We start from the raw sequence: 19,959 nt of genomic DNA on the forward strand, positions 1-19,959 counted from the left end.
GACAAGGAGAGGGTTAGCATTCTGTGGAGATGCCTGGAGAGGGCATCTCTTCCCCTACCTAACCCTGCAGGGCTGGAGCCTCAGACCCCTGGACGGTGCCCGGCTGGCAGCTGCACTCACCTCTTCCCCGCCCGTCACGGCCCCCTCCTTCTCCAGACTCTTCCTGAGCAGCTTCAGCAAGTAGTCCGCTCGGGTCTGCAGCTGCTTTCCCTGGGGCTTCTTATCTGTCTCCACTGGCAGGATCTTCAACAGGAAAGGAAGAGAAGTACCCGCCACGGCCCACGGCCCGGTTAGTGGATCAGGATAAACAGAGATGACAAACAACTGAGCAGTCCTTTCCCTCCCCACCACCCAAAATACAGATAAAGCCTCAGATCCTATCTCATGTCCATGGCTCCCAGTCACTGAAAATCCCTTATGAGCCGTTCTCGTTTTACAAAATGGGATGGAGAAATCCAGCTCTCCCACTGGCTCCTACCTGTGCTGTTAACAGGGTAGAACAACTCAGGTAGGAGGGGCTTGTTGGCTTCATCTGCTAGAGCATCCCAGCCGTCGTGGATTTCCTCCTTCCAGGAGCAGGGAATCCCTGGAGCTAGGTTAAAGCTTCGTTTTAGATTGAAAATGCTTCTTAGAGCATTGCTGGAAAGCACTGAGCTATGCCAGGACACAGCTGGACCTCTCAGGCCAGACTGGATTTGGTCTCAGTGCTTATGGCAGGGTGCTGTCACCCTCTGAGAACATTGCACCTGGGATGAGCATTGTTTGACGTGCCAGGAAAAGCCCTGCCAGGAGCACAACATGGAGCGCATCCTACTAAAATTTGAGCCAGCTTTCCCTGCTTACAGCTCTGAGCACGGCCTTACTATACTTGGTAGCCTGATGTGCAACGGATAGGGTGGGAGGCTCGATTTTGTGGGAGAAGTACAGCCACAGTTTAATTCCATTACAAAAAATACCAAGGTATGGCTCATTCTTTCTTCATGTGTAGAACTGAAATATGGCTGTTTCAAATATCGTTAAAGAAAGTGCCAACAACTAAGGCCGAGGAATGCTCTTATTATTATTAATCTTACCCTGGTATTTGTTGCAATGAGATTTGACCTACAAGAAAAATCAGAATTTGAAGGCTTCTCCTGTAATTTCCCAAAAATTTCACCTGGCTATAATTGTCATCTCTGAAATAGTGCCACAGTCCACTAAAGATGGTAATGTTTCCAGGGATAAAGAAATCCCAGGAATTTACTATTGTTCTAATTTCCAATTTGATCCCCACCCCCCAGAAAATAGTTAAAAGTAAGTAATCAATATAAAAATATTATACAACAAATCTTCTAGACATCTCCAGCATCACAGAAATACTTACTTTGTCAGTTAACTTAAGCTCTGGATCCGTTTTAATTAGCTCCCAGTTTCCATAGCCGTGTTCATAAATTCCCAGCAATAGGCGAGAATCATCCTCTACTCCCCACTCGACATCAAAATGTGCAGCTTTGACACGACAGGTTAAGCAGTATCTGAAAAGATTTCCAAAGCAGGAGGACATTAGAGGAAGGGTCTTTCTGATTTGGGAATAAACACCAATGAGCAAAGCACTCTGGTATGTTAGAGAAAAAATAATGAAAATACTACATAACTACACATAACTGTAACTTCAAATCTGTTTTCTAATGGCACAACCACCCATGCATGGTCATGTATTATACTCACTTTTTTTTTTCTTCAGGGTCTACAGGGATAGATTTATGCAGCATCTCAAACTCTTCTTCATGTTGGATAATAGATTTCACATTAACCTGAACCCCAGATATCTTGATAGTTGGGCCTCTCTTTTTCCCTGGTCCTTTCCCTAAAGAACACCAATTTCATATTCGTTAAGTGAGAATTCGCTGAAGTTTCACAAAAAGCATAGGTCAACAAATCCTGAACTCTTATTCCCTCAGCGTATATCTCTGGTTTATCGTTAATTCAAAGATATAATCAAGTAAGGCAGAAAATTTTCTCAATTAATGTTTGTAAAATAATCTCTAAACAATTCAGTTTTTTAAGATTTAGAATTTTTTAATCCAGTAGTGTTTATAATTGTATTTTAATCTTCTTATTCCTGTTTTATACTTTGGCTCTAAAATTAATAAAATTTATGAAAGAAGATTTTAAAGGAGTAATATTAATGCTGAAGTTTTTTCTTTTCTAACCCATCAACAGATTTTTAAGTGCTTTAAAAGATGATCTTCTCTACTAAAAAAGTATGAGATCAAGTTAATACCTAACACATTTGAAATGATGAACAAAAGAAGTCATGGAAAGGTTACCCTAGCCCGAGTTTCCAATTAAAGTAATCCTAGAAGTAAAAACAAAGCAGTCAATTCTAACCAGAGTCTAAATCGAAATGCATGATAATGACACTTGTCTGTGAGGGAAAAGATGGCTCAGAGCCTGAGAAAAGATCTGTTTTTTTAACATTCAAGTCGATGAAATGGCACTACAATTATAAACAATTATTTAGGGATTCTCATATAATCCACAAGAATTTCACTTGCAAATGCTATTCCCAACAATACTGATGAGTTCTGGAACAGAATGTGGCAAAACGGGAAAGGCACCTCCTCCGAAGATCAGAAATCTGGGATTTATTCCCGGATCTGCACAAACTACCCCCTGTCCCCTTTCCCCTCTCACTTCTAGTTATTAACCTCTCTGGGTCTGTGTTTCCTCATCTGTAAAATAAAAAGATTGCAACAGAAAAATGGGCAAAGGATAAAGAGACAATTCACAGAAAAGGAAATACAAATGGTTCCATGTGAAAAATACTCAACCTCATTCATGGTAAGAGAAATGCAAATTAAATACATAGACATAGCCTTTTTAACCTCAGGCTGGGAAAATTCAAAGATTTGAAAATATGTCGTTGAGACTAAGAGGAAACAGACACTGCCATTCTAGTCAATGCTGGTGGGAGGATATGGCGCAAATGGCATACACACAAGATTATTTACCACAACACCGTAAAGCAAAAGATTGGAAAGCTAAACGTCCATTAACAGGATACTAATATTGTAAATCCATAACAGATTATGTAGCTCTTCAAACAAAAAAAAAAATCAGGCAGTGGAGAAAAAGATCAACCATCTTTAATGAATGGTGTTGAGACATATAGTAGCCATATAGGAAAAATCCAAAATCCAAAAAACCTGGATGCAATACCAGGAAAAACTCCAAGTGAATCAGAGATATAAAAGTAAATGAAATCACATAGGTATTGGTGGTGGGGGGGGGTGATCTTAATGACTTCCTTTATATCCTCAGAGTAGAAAAAAAAATTTTTTTTTAGTTTGTTACAATATATTGAATATAATAGGTTCCTTGTGCTATATTAAATCCCTGTTGTTTACCTCTTTTATATATAGTAGTGTGCATCTGCTAATCTCATACTCCCAATTTATCCCTTTCCCCTTTGGTAACCATAAATTTGCTTTCTATATCTGTGAGTCTGTTTCTGTTTTGTAGAGAAAATGTTTTTAACTAATCAAAATCCAAAACAACAATAGGGTAAAAGATTGATAAATCTGACTATATAAAATTTTTTTAAGTTTTCTGTACAAAATATCATAGCAAAGTGAGAGGACATATCACAAACTGGAGGAGAACACTGGCAACTTTTATCAGAAAAAGAGATCCTGGGACTTCCCTGGTGGTGCAGCGGTTAGGAATCCACCTGCCAATGCAGGGGACACAGGTTCGATCCCTGGTCCGGGAAGATCTCACATGCCGCAGAACAACTAAGCCCGTGAGCCACAACTACTGAGCCCGTGTGCCACAACTACTGAAGCCCGCATGCCTAGAGCCCGTGCTCTGCAACAAGAGAAGCCACCGCAGTGAGAAGCCCACGCACGGCAAAGGAGAGTAGCTCCCGCTCGCCGCAACTAGGGAAAGCCCATGCGCAGCAACGAAGGCCCAACACAGCCAAAAATAAAATAAATAAAAAAAATTTTTAAATTCCTTGTATTAAATCTTCTTAAAAAAAGACAAGAAAAAGAGATCCTAAAACTTAAGACCAACAGCTCAATAGAAAATGGGCATAATATATGTACAGACAGTTCACAAGTGGCCCTCAAAAGATGCACAACATTGCTCATTAAAAGAAAAGTGAGATGCCATTTCCCAATAGTCAGTTTGGCAAAAATCCAAACATTTGACAATACATTCTGTTGTGTATGAATATACACTGTAGGTGGCAATGTAAATGGTATCAGATTTATGAAGAATTTGGCAGTATCTAACCAAATTACATATGCATTTTTCCCAGGACTCAACAATCCCACTTCCAGAAATTTATCCCAAAGATATGCTGGCAGAGATATGAAACAGCATATTCATTAAACTATTTATTCATTGTGGCTTTATTTATAGTGGCAGAAGACTGAAAACAACCCAAATATTTATTACTAGGGGACAATAAAGTTTGAATTAACATCTATCTACACAGTGGAATACTGTGCAATTGTAAAAGGAAGGAAGTATGAACTTTACACAGTAAGACGGAGTGACGCCATATGTAAAAATAAGTAGATGCAGAACAGAATATAATGTATGGTATCTCCTGTATAATAGAGGAAATACACACACACAGACTTAAAATTTTAAAAAGAAACAATGGAAAGATAAGCCCAAAACTAATCGAAATGATTACCTACAGGGGAGGAAGAGAACAGTACTGGGGGGACAGGAATGAAGGCAAGATTCTCTCATCGTGTTCCTGGTTTTATTCTGACTTTGGGCCATGCAAATGTTTTACATAATTAAAGAAACAAAGTTTCATCAAAAGGAGAAAAGTAGTCCCTAGAAACTGAAAGGAAAAGAAAACAAAAGATACTAAACTGTATATTAAGTTGGTGGCATAACCACACAGAGAAAAGAACAATTTCAAATAATTTTAAAACATAGTACTTTGTGTACTGCTAATGAGGTGTATTTTAAGGACAAAAAGAAACACAAAGAAATCAAACTCTGCATTAAGAAGTCTTATAGTTAACAGTAAAATCGGGGGATTCCCTGGCAGTCTAGTGGTTAGGACTTGGCGCTTTCACTGCCATGGCCCAGGTTCAATCCCTGGGCAGGGAACTAAGATCACACAAGCCTCATAGCACAGCCAAAGAAAGAAAGAAGAAAACAAACAAATAAAAACAGTAAAATTGGTACTAATATTTGGAAACGTGTATAATGTATAAGACAAATACATGATTATGTTAACATTTTTAGGAACAAAATTTTCAACTTAAGCAAAGAGATATCAATAATCTTACATTAGAATTGGAAATGTTAACCTGGACTCAGGAATATGCTAAATGCCAATTTACAGAAAATACAGGTAAATGGAAACAAGTTAAGCAATGCCAGAAGGAAGCAATCAACCAGATGCAGAATGTGAACATGCAGAGAAAAGAAACATGTGGAAAGGAAGGGACTGTTACAAAGAAATATCTCCAAATATGCTGTGAGATGGACAAAGCAAGGTACAGAACAGTCTGCATGCTACAGAACCCATTGTGTTAAAACAGTATCTATTCATTTTTTGAACATATGTATTTTTATATTTCTAGAAGGAGACAAGAAATAGGGATACCTGTTTTTCATTTTTGAGCCATGTGAATATAATACTTATTCAAAATAGTTACACGGAAAAAAAAAACACTGTAAAGTTAAGATTTACTTTTGGATGTATTCTTGGCGCTATAAAAGCACATATTTGGATCACTGTCCAAACCACTCAAGTTATTTAGGGTTTTTTCATGGAAAAAAAAATCTAAAAATGTTTCTGACTATATTCAAGAGATTTAAAAATTCTATTACTTTTAGTAACAGCCTTAAGAAGAAAATTTCAAAGCACAAATACTTCTTTACTTAATGAAATAGCTAATACTGCAAGCCAGATGTGATGACAAGCACTTCACATGTATGGAATTATTCAAGTGACCATCCAAACCCTTTGAGGCACAGACTACTACTCTATTTTGCACATGAGTCTGTTAAGAGGCTATCACTTGTCTCAGGTCTTGCAGCTAAGAAATGGCAGGACCAAGATTCCAGGTAAACTGGCTGCCTCCAGGGCCTGAATACTTAACCACAGATGACAGAGCCTCCTGTAACGTCAGTGAAGGGTGACAAAAGAATGGGGGCAATGGCACAGATAAACCACAGTCCAGTGAACTGTGGAATGACCACACCCTCATCTTTTTGTTTGAGGTTCAACTATAAGGGTGTCCTTTAACAACAAGGACCTCAGCTCTCTCCTGACACCTCCTGCTTTTAAAGGACAGGCAAAAGCACTCTTGGTGTATAAGACAAAACACACTACAGGTCGAATCGAATTACAGCAAATTCTAGTGCCAAAGAGAGTCTCATTGCAACAAAAAGGTTTACAATATTCATCTACTATTTTTATTCTAACTAATTCTGTAAATCCTTTAAGTTTATCACAACAAAACAATACATGTATGTATATCCAAGATAATTACTGATGTCTGTGGTCTGTAATGTCCTCACTTACAGCCAAAATGCAATGTGTCCACTCAGCTTTACCCACTCACGTCTTTACATCATTCAAACCAATCTAAACTTTCTACAGTAACATTAAAAGAAATCATTCATCTTGTCCATTACTTTGCACCTTCTGCAAATCAACTTCATTTGTGAGTAAATCTTTGGTATCTTAAAACTGACCTCACGGGCTTCCCTGGTGGCGCAGTGGTTGAGAGTCCGCCTGCCGATGCAGGGGACACGGGTTCGTGACCCGGTCCGGGAGGATCCCGCATGCCGCGGAGCGGCTGGGCCTGTGGGCCATGGCCACTGAGCCTGCGCGTCTGGAGCCTGTGCTCCGCAACGGGAGAGGCCACAACAGTGAGAGGCCCACGTACCAAAAAAAAAAAAAAAAAAAAAAAAAAAACCCAAAAACTGACCTCACGTAAAGGCAGGTGAGAATACACACCTCAAAAAATTAGGGATGCATGGGATATAAGTGTGTTCATCTTAAAAAAAAAAAAAAGATGCTTAGCAGCAGAGATCCCAATCCACAAGTGCCAGGTCTTTGAGAATCACTGAGGGAGACATGCTGACTTACCCTCGCTGGCATTTTCTTTCAGCTGCTCTTCGTATTCTTGCATTGCTGACACACAGCTGTTGTGAATCAATTCCCCTAGGCGCTTCAGATCTGCTACAGACTTATCTACCAACTCAGCATCACGTGCTATGCACTCCAGCCTGAGGAAAGACAAATACGGGGATACCTCAAGGCCCTGTGCCCACGTTTCTAATGTCACGTGAGCTACCACTTGGTTTCACATAAGCTTGCTCCTGCAAAGACACTTTCTCTACATGCCTTAATTGATCCTTCCAACAAGAACCCTCGGACAGTGACTGACGACTTACTTTCCATCATAAAGAATTTGACTTGGAATAGTCCACAAAAACAGACTAATTTCAAAAAACAGAGGAGAAAGGGTTCATCTTTCTTTATTAACTAAATGCGCTGTCTGATAACAGTAGCAGGTGAAGTGCCCCAAAGCTATTTGCACTAGTTTGTTTCTTTGTGCTCACTTTCCTTTCTCTAGCCTACTTTCATTCACTGCAATGGTTCCTAGAAGCGAAGTACAGTTACATGTACAATGTGTTTCGTTGATCTCCAAGTCATCTGGAGCAGGTGAGTAAATTAATGTCTAAAAGCCAGGCTGTCAAAAGGTGCCAGACCTTAAAAATGGAAAGTAGAACCAAAAAAAGAAACCTCTACAATACAGAAGTGAAAAAGAGGCGGATAAGGAACTATTATATTACTAAGCTTACCGTTCAAGAGGGAGACCAAACTTCTTATACGCCTTGATGAACCTAAGAAAATAATCAATAAATCACATTAAAAAAAAAGACTTCAGCTATATTAATGCAAACACATCGTGTGATGAAATATGAGCCATAAAAACTGTCAAAAAGAGACTGGGCCCAATCCTTGCAACTGCCACTAAATGAACTAAAGGTGGCCTTTGAAAATGGCCAGCTTAAAATAGTGAGTGCTAAAAATCTATTCAAACCAAAGATTAACTTTATTCTCAGTGACCGCTCATGAAACTGCTTAGCGACATAATTGAGAATGGTGACTTAACTCTAGTACTATCATTTTTAGAAGGTACAAGTTTATGGAGTTCAATAATAAATGATTTAAAAACCACAACCTCTTATAATAAAATCCAGTACAGTTAAGTGGTCTATTCAGTCCACTATTGTAACTTTCAATTCCACACTGCAATATTTTCCGTTACTTTCTGGTCAATAATACAAATATAAGGTTTTTAGGACTGCCTCAAATACTTTTTGTAATGAGGCAAAGTAAAATAAACATATGATTTTAAACTTTTTAGGCAAAACTCTTTTGGAAACTCTGACTCCTCCTGCCAAACATTGTCTCCAGCCAAAAATCTAATCTATCCTTCCACAAGTCTCTAGCCTAAACCATGCTATATGCCAATCCATGTTTAATCCACTCCCCTCCCTACAGCCAACCACTAGACTTTCACTAAAAAAGCAAGATGCCATGATATATCAAGGGCATCACTGTAACATGCCAAACTACCTGGTTAGATAAAAATGAAGGGAGAGATACTATGGAGAAAAAAAATGAAAAGAGAGGGCACAGCAATTAAAGAAAATGGGGATGAATATAACAATAGCTAAGAAACAATATTAAAGGAATAGCATGGATTAGGAAAGTACTATATGTGAAAGCAAACCTGAGAATTATTCCTCCACTCTACGTTTCTTCTTCTTGATATATACTGAAATATTTTACATCTGAAACAATATGCCATTTGTGATTACTTCAAAATAATATTGAGACAGAGAAGCATTCCAGGAATGGTGGAGTAAGGACCTCTGAAAAGCCGCTCCTCCGTAAAAGCAACAAGAACACTGGCAAAACTGTCAAAATCAACTTTGTTAGAATGCTGGAAATTAACCAAAGGCTTGCAGCCATCTTATGAGCATTTATTCAAGAAAATGGCTGAATCTCAGTATGAACAGTGAGCTCTCTGGCATTCTGACTTGCTCTGTTTCCCATGCCCTCTCCCCAGCTCCATAACTGCCTTGAAAACTACACCTTCCCAACTACTGCAGCTGTGCAAAGAAGCAACACAGCAGCCACTAGAGGGAGCAGAACAGGCCTAGAGCTCCCCAAAAGCTCTTTCCCCAGAGAACAGTGCTATTTTGACCTGACTGACAGCACCCTGAGAAGCTCCATTCTCAGACTTGTCTTCATTTGACCTGACTCTGTATGAAGAACACTGTCTGTAGTTCATCGGTCAAAAAACAATTAGAGGCAAAGGTTTAACACCACAGCTGCCTGAGGCAGCATTATAAGTTGGCAATATGAACAGGCTGACCAAAAACTGCAATGGAGAAACCTGGGGGAAAAGATGTGCACAGGGATCTTTGAAAAGCTCAGGCATATTCCTGGGTATCTAGAAGGCTGCATATATGCAGGGCTCTGTGCAGGCACAGAGAAGACCTGAGGAGCTGTGAATCTCTCACCTCCGGCTGGCATTGAGGCTCTGCACAAACAGGAGCTGAAGGCTAAGGCAGAGCTGTAAACCGCCTATCAGAGCATTGAAGACATCCCCAAAATACACAAGTAGCCCTTCAGCAAAGGCTGGTAGATTTACTGGTTGGTAGACTTAAGGTGTTTAAGGAAGTCTCTGTCCAATCGTTAGCTGACCACTAAGCTAAATGAGCAGAGACTTCAAAAGACAGAGAAGACAGACTTCGCAGAACTAGTCCAGAAAAGTTACTAAACAAACAGCAACAACAACAAACAGCAAACACAAAAAACTCTTGCTGGCAGGGGGAATCTGATTTCCAGACTTGCCACATTGTATTATTTAAAATGTCTAGTTTTCAACAAATATTACAGAAAACAAGAAAGTATGGTCCCTATACAGGGAAGAAGATGGTTTTCAATGGAAATAGACCCTGAGGAAGTCCAGAAGTTGAACTTATTAGACAAAGGTTTTAATCAACTATTATAAATATATACAAGAACTAAAGGAATCCATGTCTGACGAATTAAAAGAAAATTTGAGAATAATATATCACCAAATGGAGAATATCAACAGAGACAGAAATTATATAGAGGAGTCAAATATAAATTCTGGAGCTGAAAAGTACAATAACTAAGATGAAAAAAATCACTAGAGAGGCTCAGGATTAGATATGAATTAGCAGAAGAAAAAAAATCAGTTAAAAGATAGGTCAACTGAGGGACTTACTTCTCTGGTGGCACAGTGGTTAAGAATCTGCCTGCCAATAGAGGGGACACAGGTTTGATCCCTGGTCTGGGAAGATCCCACATGCTGAGGAACAACTAAGCTCGTGCGCTGCAACTACCGAAGCCCATGTGCTCTAGGGTCCACGTGCCACAACCACTGAGCCCACATGCTGCAACTACTGAAGCCCGCGCACCTAGAGCCCGTGCTCTGCAACAAGCCACCGCAATGAGAAGCCCACGCACTGCAATGAAGAGTAGCCCTCCTTCCTTGGTGGCGCAGTGGTTGAGAACCTGCCTGCCAATGCAGGGGACATGGGTTTGAGCCCTGGTCTGGGAAGATCCCACATGCCGCGGAGCAACTGGGCCCATGAGCCACAACTACTGAGCCTGCGCGTCTGGAGCCTGTGCTCCAAAACAAGAGAGGCTGCGACAGTGAGAGGCCTGTGCACCGCGATGAAGAGTGGCCCCTGCTCGCCGCAACTAAAGAAAGCCCTCGCACAGAAACGAAGACCCAACACAGCCAAAGATAAATTAATTAATTAATTAAAAAAAAAAAAAGAGTAGCCCTTGCTTGCTGCAATGAAGACACAACACAGCCAAAAATAAATTTAAAAAAAAACAACAACAAGAGATGCATTTAAAAAAAAAAAAAAGGTCAACTGAGATTATCCAATGTGAAAGACAGAAAAAGAATAAAGACTAGCCTTCAAAAACACAGGAGAGGGCTTCCCTGGTGGCGCAGTGGTTGAGAGTCCGCCTGCCAATGCAGGGGACACGGGTTCGTGCCCCGGGCCGGAAAGATCCCACATGCCGCGGAGCGGCTGGGCCCATGAGCCATGGCCGCTGAGCCTGCGCGTCCGGAGCCTGTGCTCCGCAGCGGGAGAGGCCACAACAGTGAGAGGCCCGCGTACCGCAAAAAAAAAAAACACAGGAGAAATTAAGACATTCCTAGATAAAGAAAAAGACAGAATTTGTTGCTAGCAGACCTGCCCTGAAAGAAATACTAAAGAGAGTACTCTGGGCAGAAATGAAAAGACACGAAACAATAACTCAAATCCACATGAATAAATAAGAGCCTCAGGAGGATACCTGAGTAAGTAGATAAAAAGACAGTGTATATATATTTTTGTCAGTAACTCTTTTCTTCTCCTAAATGATGTTAACTATCAACTGCATAAGGCGATAATTATATAACTGTGTTGGTGGGCTTATAAAGATATAATCTGTGTGACAATAAAAGCACAAAAGAGGGGGAAGAAACGTACCTAAACTGGAGTGAAGTTTTAGAATACCACTGAAATTAAGGTGGTATTAGTCCAAACCAAACTGTTCTAAGTTAAAACATTAAATTATAATCTCCAGGGGGCTTCCCTGGTGGCACAGTGGTTGAGAATCTGCCTGCTAATGCAGGGGACATGGGTTCGAGCCCTGGTCTGGGAAGATCCCACATGCCGCGGAGCAACTAGGCCCGTGAGCCACAACTACTGAGCCTGTGCGTCTGGAGCCTGTGCTCCTCAACAAGAGAGGCCACGACAGTGACAGGCCCGCGCACTGCGATGAAGAGTGGCCCCCGCTCGCCGCAACTGGAGAAAGCCCTCACACAGAAACCAAGACCAAACATAGCCAAAAATAAATAAATAAATAAATTTATTAAAAAAAAATTATAATCTCCAGGGAAACCACTAAGAAAATAACTTTTAAAATATAAAAGAAACAAGAGAATTAAAATAGTATACTAAAAAATATGTAATATAAAAGAAGGCAGTAATGGGGGAATAAAGGAACAAAGAAGACCCAAGACATAAAAAATGAACAGCAAAATGCAGACATAAATTCTATCTTATAAGTAACTGCATTAAATGTAAATGGTTTAAAGACTTCAATCAAAAGGAAGAGATCAATAGAATGGATTTTTGAAAAACATCTAACTATATACTACATACAAGAGTTGCAAGCTAGATTCAAAGACACAAATAGATTGAAATAAAAAAGGAAAAAGATACTGCACATACAATACCAAAAGAGAGTTGGAGTGTCTACACTAATATCTAACCAAGTTATAAACTTTAAGACATAAATTGTTACTAGAGACAAAGAAGGACATTTTATAATGAGAAAACGGTCAATTCATCAAGACAACAGATTATAAAGCATACACACCTAACAGCAGAGGCCCAAAACGTATGAAGCAGAAACTGACAGAACAGAAGGGAGAAATAAACAATACAGCAATAATAGAGCCTTCAATACCCCATTTCCAATAATGGATAGATCAGGCAGAAGATCAATAAGGAAATGGAAGATCTGAACAATAGTAAACCAAATAGACTTAAAAAACATCTACAGGACACTCCACTCAACTGCAGCAGAATATACATTCTTCTCAAAATAACACTGAGGGTAGGGGAAAATAGAAATATGGCACACACGCAAGATTGACTACAAACTCATAATGGTTAAAATAATACCCGGGGAGGGGGTGCGCTAATATTCTAGCAATGTTTATATACATTTACATTTTTCCATAATAAATTAAACAAAGAAAGAATAAAAGAACAGGTATAACATTTAGTGGGAAACAAAGACCTTGTGATTTCAAATACTGACCTAAAAGGACTATTTGATAACAGTTAAAATTTGGGTTAGACCATAAAGTTAATCATTTTCATATTTTCTACTTTCTTCAGCTTTTTAAAAAATAACATGGCAGCTAGGGGAAAAGTGGTTTGGAAGCAATAATTTTAGATTTTTCTGGAGGGAAAAGGGGTGTAAATCAGACACCAACAAATGTGTAGTAAGTACTGACATAGAAAGATGCCTAAAATTGGTTATAAGTGACAAGAAGCTGCAGAACAGTATGTTGTATATACCAATAAACCAAACTGATATCAGCACTAACACTGATGGAAAGTAAACTGGGGTTATCTGTACTACTTTAATTTTTTATATTTATACCATTTCTTTTATACACATTGATACATACGTATGTATGTATTTATTCATATTCTTCAATAAAAACAAAAAAGAAAGTTTCAGCCCAAGTTTACCTCCAACAGCCTCTTTCCTCTTGGCTGGACTTTCTTTGTGAAATGTTCAGAACCCAGAACAAGAAGTAAACAAAAAGAAAGAGCTCAACTGAGGAAAACCTTGGAGAAGGGAGAATCATCCTGGGGCCTTGGAGCATGACTCAGTCCCCCTTGCCTTCCTCTGACCTCCCTGTCATCAATGTCAGGGATCCATCAACCTGAGGCTTACAGCATGTCCTTCCAAATGTGAGGGGGAAGGAGAGCAGAGCCCCCACTAACCTCCGGATCTCGGCATCAGTGAATCCCTCCACGAGGTCCTTCCGCACACTTCGGGGGCGCCCTCTGCGCTTGGGCTTCTTGTCGTCATCAGAGTCATCTGTCTCACTCTCAGAGGCAGAGGATCTCTGGGCCTGCCTCTTAGACTCAGTATCAGAGTCACTGTCATTTGTCTGAGCCTGAAAAGGCAAAGTCACATTGTAGCAAGTGCCAGGTCCAAAAGATCTAAGGACTAAGACCAGCCCATCTTAACTCCTTAATACTCAGAACTTCCCATCGTATCAGGCAAGTCAATTTCCCTTTAAGAAAGAAGGAGGCAGATGGCATGTGATGAAAGAAGACCTGCTTGGGACAGTCATTCTGCCAGACATACTGTAATGTCATTAAGTAAACTGGAATAAAAATATTTGGATTGTGGCTTCATGCTTACTTCCTTGGGCAAATTACTTTACTTCTTCATGCCTTTGTTTTCCATTTGTAAAATGGGGACAATAGCACCTATAATACAGGGTTTTCATACGAATTAAATGAGTCAGTAAGTGGAAAAGCACTAACTTATGCCTGACATACAGGGAATACTCAATGATAGCTACTATTAGCTAATACTGATTTACTAGGATCTCAGACAAACCTGAGTCTGTTATCTCCAACAACTGGGTAATAAAACAGTCTATCTACTTAAATGTTGTTGCAAAAATCAAATTAGATAGTGCCTATGATAGAGCTTTGTAAACTGAAGCACCTTTATATAATCTCTTACTAAGTATTTATGCCAAGTGCTATAAACAAACACTTAAAGGTGAAAAGAGGTTTGACTCTGAAAGGCAAAGGCTTTGCCAATTAAAACCAAACTCTTAGACTTACTGGTTCTAATCTCAAGGGCAAAATGTAAACTTCTGTCAAACTCAAATCCTGTCCAGCCATCTCACAAAGAGCCAATCTGCAAAGATCAAATGGCTCATAGGTATGCGCGTGAGCCTTGTGCATTTTTCCATTTCCCTCTGCTAGGTTTCCTATAACTCTACCCTGGAACCCTCCACACATCCGGACAACAACATAAGGTGAACAAAATAAGAAGTATCAATACTTCCATATCTTTCATGTTACTTGTTCACCTTTTTAGTGGAACTCCGAATTCGAGGCAACATATAAATTTCTTCCAGCTCTTTCTGCCGCTCTTCCTCCTCTACTTTCTTCCTTTGCTCCTCTGGAATGATCTCATCCCAGTCCTTGTGAGGACGCTCTTCTAGTTCTTCTTCATCCTCCATTGTTGCGAAGTTGGCAACCTTAAAACAAATGGACAACCCATTGTCTGACATTTCCCTATTTCCCAAACACCATCTACTAACACACCAACTCAAGCACTGTTTTTAATTTAACATGCTATGAATGATAATAGGACTCCTGTGATATTACATAATCAAATAATCAATTTTCTACTCATCTCTCCCTTATCGCCCCCCTCAACAAAATCTACTTGCCAAATCCTAAAGTTCATCAGAAATTTTACTGAAAAACAGGGAAAGATATAAAGCTACAAACTGCCTTATAAGTTTTATTGAAAGATTTGCTGTTAAATCATACATACTTTCTAATGTACTAATTAGAAATTTTAGATTTATTTAGATTATAACATTTGAAAACCTAATACTAATCCATTACAAACTTACAGTCCTATACATTATAAATCGCTACTGAATAGAGCTCATTTGAAACAACCCATAACTCAAAGCAGTAGCTATTGGTTACCTTATTCATTTTTATCAGAAGTATAGAAGCTAAATGTCTGTAAGAATTTCATATGCTCAAAACTGCATATTAGTCTTAGGAATAAAAACAAGAACACAAAATGCAAAAAACTGAAACAAACCTGGAAGAATATTCCATTTATTTCATATCAAATATTTAATATATTTAGACCAGGACACCATCATGAGGATTACATCTGTTTAAGAAGGAAGCAGTAGCCATAGAAGTGAAATCCAGTTGAAACGCTAACAATTCACCTCCATCCTCTGCATCCACAGACACATTAACTCTGATCCTAGAGCTCTGTGATCCACTCAACTCCTTCCTTTTTCTTCCACTAAGACAACTTCTACCTGTGGCCAACCTTGGACTTCATCACAAAATAATGCTTCCTTTCAAACACTTCTTCCTCAGCCCTTACGGGTCTACCACACATAACCATCAATGTAACCTCCAGGTCTTCCCTGCTTCTCTAACATGCATGGAACCAAACCATGATGAATCCATTCAACCATGTTCTCACTGGAATCTGGGAAACTTTTGCCACTTTGATGACTCTTCGATGCCTCCCAAGCCAATTCTCCCACCTTGGGATGGCCAACTGATTCAACTTCTCTGACCTCAAGTATTTCTGGAACAAGTCATATGATCCTGCTGACTGGCTCTAATGTGAAGCCCCATCTTCTAAATTCAGCTCTACACCCTAAACCAAGTTCCTCCTGGCAACTCCTGGCCCCTGGATGGGACTATCCCAAATCTTTTCCACTTCTCAGCTAACACCTCACTTAATTTACTGGTAATTAAGGTCACCAGTTGGAACTCCTACATCTTCTCTCCCGTCTATTTCCTGAAGTGTATACTTTCCTTTTTCTTTCAAAGGCCAGTGCCTCCATCTGTGCTTTTGATTATATCTGTTCCAGTCTCCTCCTGGGCAATGTGCAACCAAATTTTCCTTCTTTCCTTAGCACCTTCAGTATTTCCCTATTCTCAATTTCTTTCCTCAACCTAGAAACGTGGTAACACCTTTAAAAAACTTTGCCTTGCTTGATCCTTCTATCCTCATAAATTACTTTCACTGTTCTCTTCACTAAGCTTTTTAATAATGTCTATACTCAATGCTGTCATCTCCTACTCATCAGGTGCGCAGCTTCTGCATTTAGTCCTGATCTCATTTAATTTTCTATCAAATACCACTAACTACCCCACAACTGTCCTTAAAAAAAAAAATCCCACCAAGTCAAGAGCTTCCCAACTGTCACCTTAGATTTTCATACCTTTGACCTCTCTTTCTTATGATTCTATTAATGTCTCTCCCACAACCTCTCCACCCCTCCCAGAGCTCCACACTACCAAGTTCTCCACCTATCCCACTGACAGCTTATTCTCAGCCCTTGTCACAGCGACTTCTTTTCCTCTACCCACTGAATCTGGGCAGGATGGACTGCTTCAGTGGTGACCCTCATGGGGAGGACTATATGGTCTATACCCACATCATACTTGGAACTCTAGAGAATGATTTTGAGGGGTATGAGTCAACTTCGGTAAATAGAAAAGCAGAGTCCCTTGCACCCAGAAAGTACTGACAGGCATTACTTATTATTGCTTCATGAATCAATGCCAAAGACTTTCTCAGACAATGATTTTCATACCTTAAATTGTGACAGAAGCTCATCTGTTGCACTTGTTGAGACTTCATTCTCTCTGGTTTCAGCCAAGCGCAAAATTTCATCTATATCCATTTCCTAAAAGGACAAGAGCAACACAAACATGGTAAAAAGGCAAGCAGTGGTAAGCATTTACTGAAAATGACTGGTGCAAATAAACCGACTCTCTTCTCTGATATTCCATTTTCTTTCACACTCTCAGTTTCATGTCCTTTACATCTAATGTTTCAAACTACTATTTATACAAATGATAAGATGAAACTTCAGAAATTATGAGAAATAAAATTGGAATAAAAAAGACCAAAGACAAAATCCTCAAATGCTTTTCTCATTCTTTCCTAGTCAATTTAGTAAGAGCTTTTAGCCCTGTAAGAAAAAAAGAGAAACTATGTTCTGCAAGTAACTACTATTTCCTTATAAAAGCCTCAGACTCAGAATCGCTTCCAGAAAATTTCAGACTCTCACAGATGATACTTATCAAGAAATTTTTTTCCCTTATTGTTGACTACCTGAGGCTCTGATTCCTCCCCTTCGAGTTCTTTGAAGAGATCCTCCGCTCCAAATTTCAAAATCGCTGTCAGCTCTTCTTTATTAAAAGGATTTGAACTGCAGAAATAAAATGTAGTTGTAATCTTTTAGGAATGTCAGATAACCTCTATGGAGTTCTAAATATCTATTCTTCATAAAGAGGTCAAATTACTGGTGAAGATATAAATTCTGCCACAAGAAAAATGATCTCACAAATATTTCATGTTTTTTAATCCACAGGATGAGTCTGCAGTGGTAAACCTAACCTAACAAAAGATTAAGAAATCAATTATTTTCCTGTTGATTCATCTGTTACATGGTTAAGCAAGAAAGATAATTAGCAACATGAGAGAAGGGAGTTCTCTCTTTGTCCTTTGACTCAGAAAGCTATCATTCACCATGAATTTTCAAACTCCTCATCTCTGGTCCAAACTAAAAGAAGAAGCTTTTTCTGCCTAGTTTCCTCTTTAATGGAAAATTATCATCATCTAATTAGGAAGGGCTCATTTGATCTCACCTGTAACACAAGTTGCAGGACTGCCTCAGAAGATACTCAACAATTTGGTCAAAATGTAAACTCTCTAAGAGAAATAGTTGTGTTTCCAAATAAAGCCAACTAAAACTTAACTACTTTCCTTTTATAGCCTTCTGTTTTCAATAGGAAAGATAATCTCCACACAAACTTTTTTACCAAGAAATAGATACCAATTCAATCTGGTGCATTCTCACTGCTGAAAAGTCCAAGGCAACACTGTGCCAGGATGAAAGCCCAATGGGGAGCACACAGCTGCCACTGCTGCTGCTGTGTCATATGTCACAGGTAGAGCCAAAAGCAAAAGGCAAGAGAGGAGGGCAGGAAAGAAAGAGAGAGGGCACATAAGAAAAGAGCTGATATGGAAAAAAAAAAAAAGAACCCGAAGAAGAAGGAGCAACAGGGAGAGCAAAATAAAATGAAAATGCCATCTTCTTGCAGTTCTGGCTTGGCCTTTTCCAGGTAATTAATGGATTAATGTCTCTTGTAAAGCATCCTATTAGAAAAATGAATTATACCAAATGGTGACATAAAATTGACTCTGCTACCTCTCCCATCTTTCTGGCACTTACTTGGACCTTCCAGAGTTGTTTTCCAGAACTGTCCGGCCAGTGGTATCCATGCGCTGAATCACCAGATGGTCCAATACCATCTTCTTTTTGGCCCGTTCTATGATCTCTTCCTCCACGGTCCCCTTTGTAACCAAGCGGTAAATATTTACCTGTAGGAAAAGGAAATGTTATGCTTATGCCTGATCACACATACAAAAAAGTTACCTCTGCCTAAAACCAAGGGGGAAAATAAAAAAATATTTGTTCTCTGCTATGGCATATCACTTGTAAGCCATCCATCCAAGCAGACAACTTAAGTATTGTACGTGCAATATTTTTACTATTTGCAGCACGTTACATTCTTAAATAAAATAGCCTCTAAGGAATTATTATAGCCTTGTTCTAACAATAAAAATGCTGCTAAAGAATGATCTGTCTCATTGAAACTGAATCTTTGGCCACATATGAAACTTAAAGAGGTACCCAGTACTAGAGCAGACTTTGAAATTCATCTACGAAGGAAACAAGTGTGTACGTTTCCAACATACCACAGAGCTAATACTGTTCGTGTGTAATAAAAGTAGACCATCTTGAACAATGTTAGAATATTTTAACAACTTTTCCATAATAAAATAGATGGAAAATTTCAATTCTAAGTCTATTCATCATATATCTTTGAGTAAGCTAGAAAGTTACTGGTGATATACTTTTCAAACAGCAAAAGAGAATAGTTTCATATCTATAAGCTCATCTCAGCTCCAAAGACAGCTTCTCTGTACTAATTAACAAACAGACATCTACCCTTGGGGAAATGAAGACAAAACAGGAAAAAAAAAAAAAAAAAAAAAGCATTTTACAAACATCCTGAAAGGGCTGAATAACCTCCCCTGCCCCCTCCCCTCCAAGCCATATCTAGAGGCCCCTCTCCACTGACCTGCTTCTTCTGACCAATTCTGTGGGCTCGGGCTTGTGCCTGCAAGTCGTTCTGGGGGTTCCAGTCAGAATCAAAGATGACAACTGTGTCCGCTGAAGCCAAATTGATTCCCAGGCCACCAGCCCTTGTCGAGAGCAGGAAACAGAAGTCCTGTACACAATGCAATATACTACTTTATGCAGTGGCCTTCTCAGAAACAGTTTCACAGTCCAATAAGCCCTTATACCTGGAAACCCCTGCAGGTGTGAAGAAAAGTGAGATATGATGGACAAACTTTATGGAGGCTACAAGAATGTCAGGGACTTGATGGCAGAGTGAATTTTCATTTGATTAAGAGGTAAGAGTCAGTGCAATGAACTAAGGAGTAAAGTAGAATCTGATAAGGCAACAGGAGCAAAA

General features: G+C 39.4%; 1 protein-coding gene across 4 annotated transcripts in view; it reads right to left on the bottom strand.

Moving 5' to 3' along the window:
- Positions 1–19,959, bottom strand: part of CHD2 (chromodomain helicase DNA binding protein 2) — a 127,009-nt gene that overhangs the window by 31,950 nt on the left and 75,100 nt on the right. For all 4 annotated transcript variants that reach the window (XM_082835304.1, XM_082835305.1, XM_082835303.1 and 1 more), the window contains 11 exons: positions 19,561–19,710; positions 18,648–18,796; positions 17,525–17,621; positions 17,001–17,093; positions 14,718–14,888; positions 13,606–13,781; positions 7,834–7,875; positions 7,115–7,254; positions 1,708–1,846; positions 1,364–1,514; positions 121–243 (listed from right to left, as the gene is read on the bottom strand). In XM_082835304.1, coding sequence (XP_082691430.1) covers positions 121–243; positions 1,364–1,514; positions 1,708–1,846; positions 7,115–7,254; positions 7,834–7,875; positions 13,606–13,781; positions 14,718–14,888; positions 17,001–17,093; positions 17,525–17,621; positions 18,648–18,796; positions 19,561–19,710 — 1,431 coding nt within the window. The remainder of the gene's footprint in view (positions 1–120; positions 244–1,363; positions 1,515–1,707; positions 1,847–7,114; positions 7,255–7,833; positions 7,876–13,605; positions 13,782–14,717; positions 14,889–17,000; positions 17,094–17,524; positions 17,622–18,647; positions 18,797–19,560; positions 19,711–19,959) is intronic.

The sequence above is a fragment of the Leucopleurus acutus genome (genome assembly GCF_964270905.1).
Source record: "Leucopleurus acutus genome assembly, chromosome: 1".
NCBI classification, from domain to species: Eukaryota; Metazoa; Chordata; class Mammalia; order Artiodactyla; family Delphinidae; genus Leucopleurus; species Leucopleurus acutus.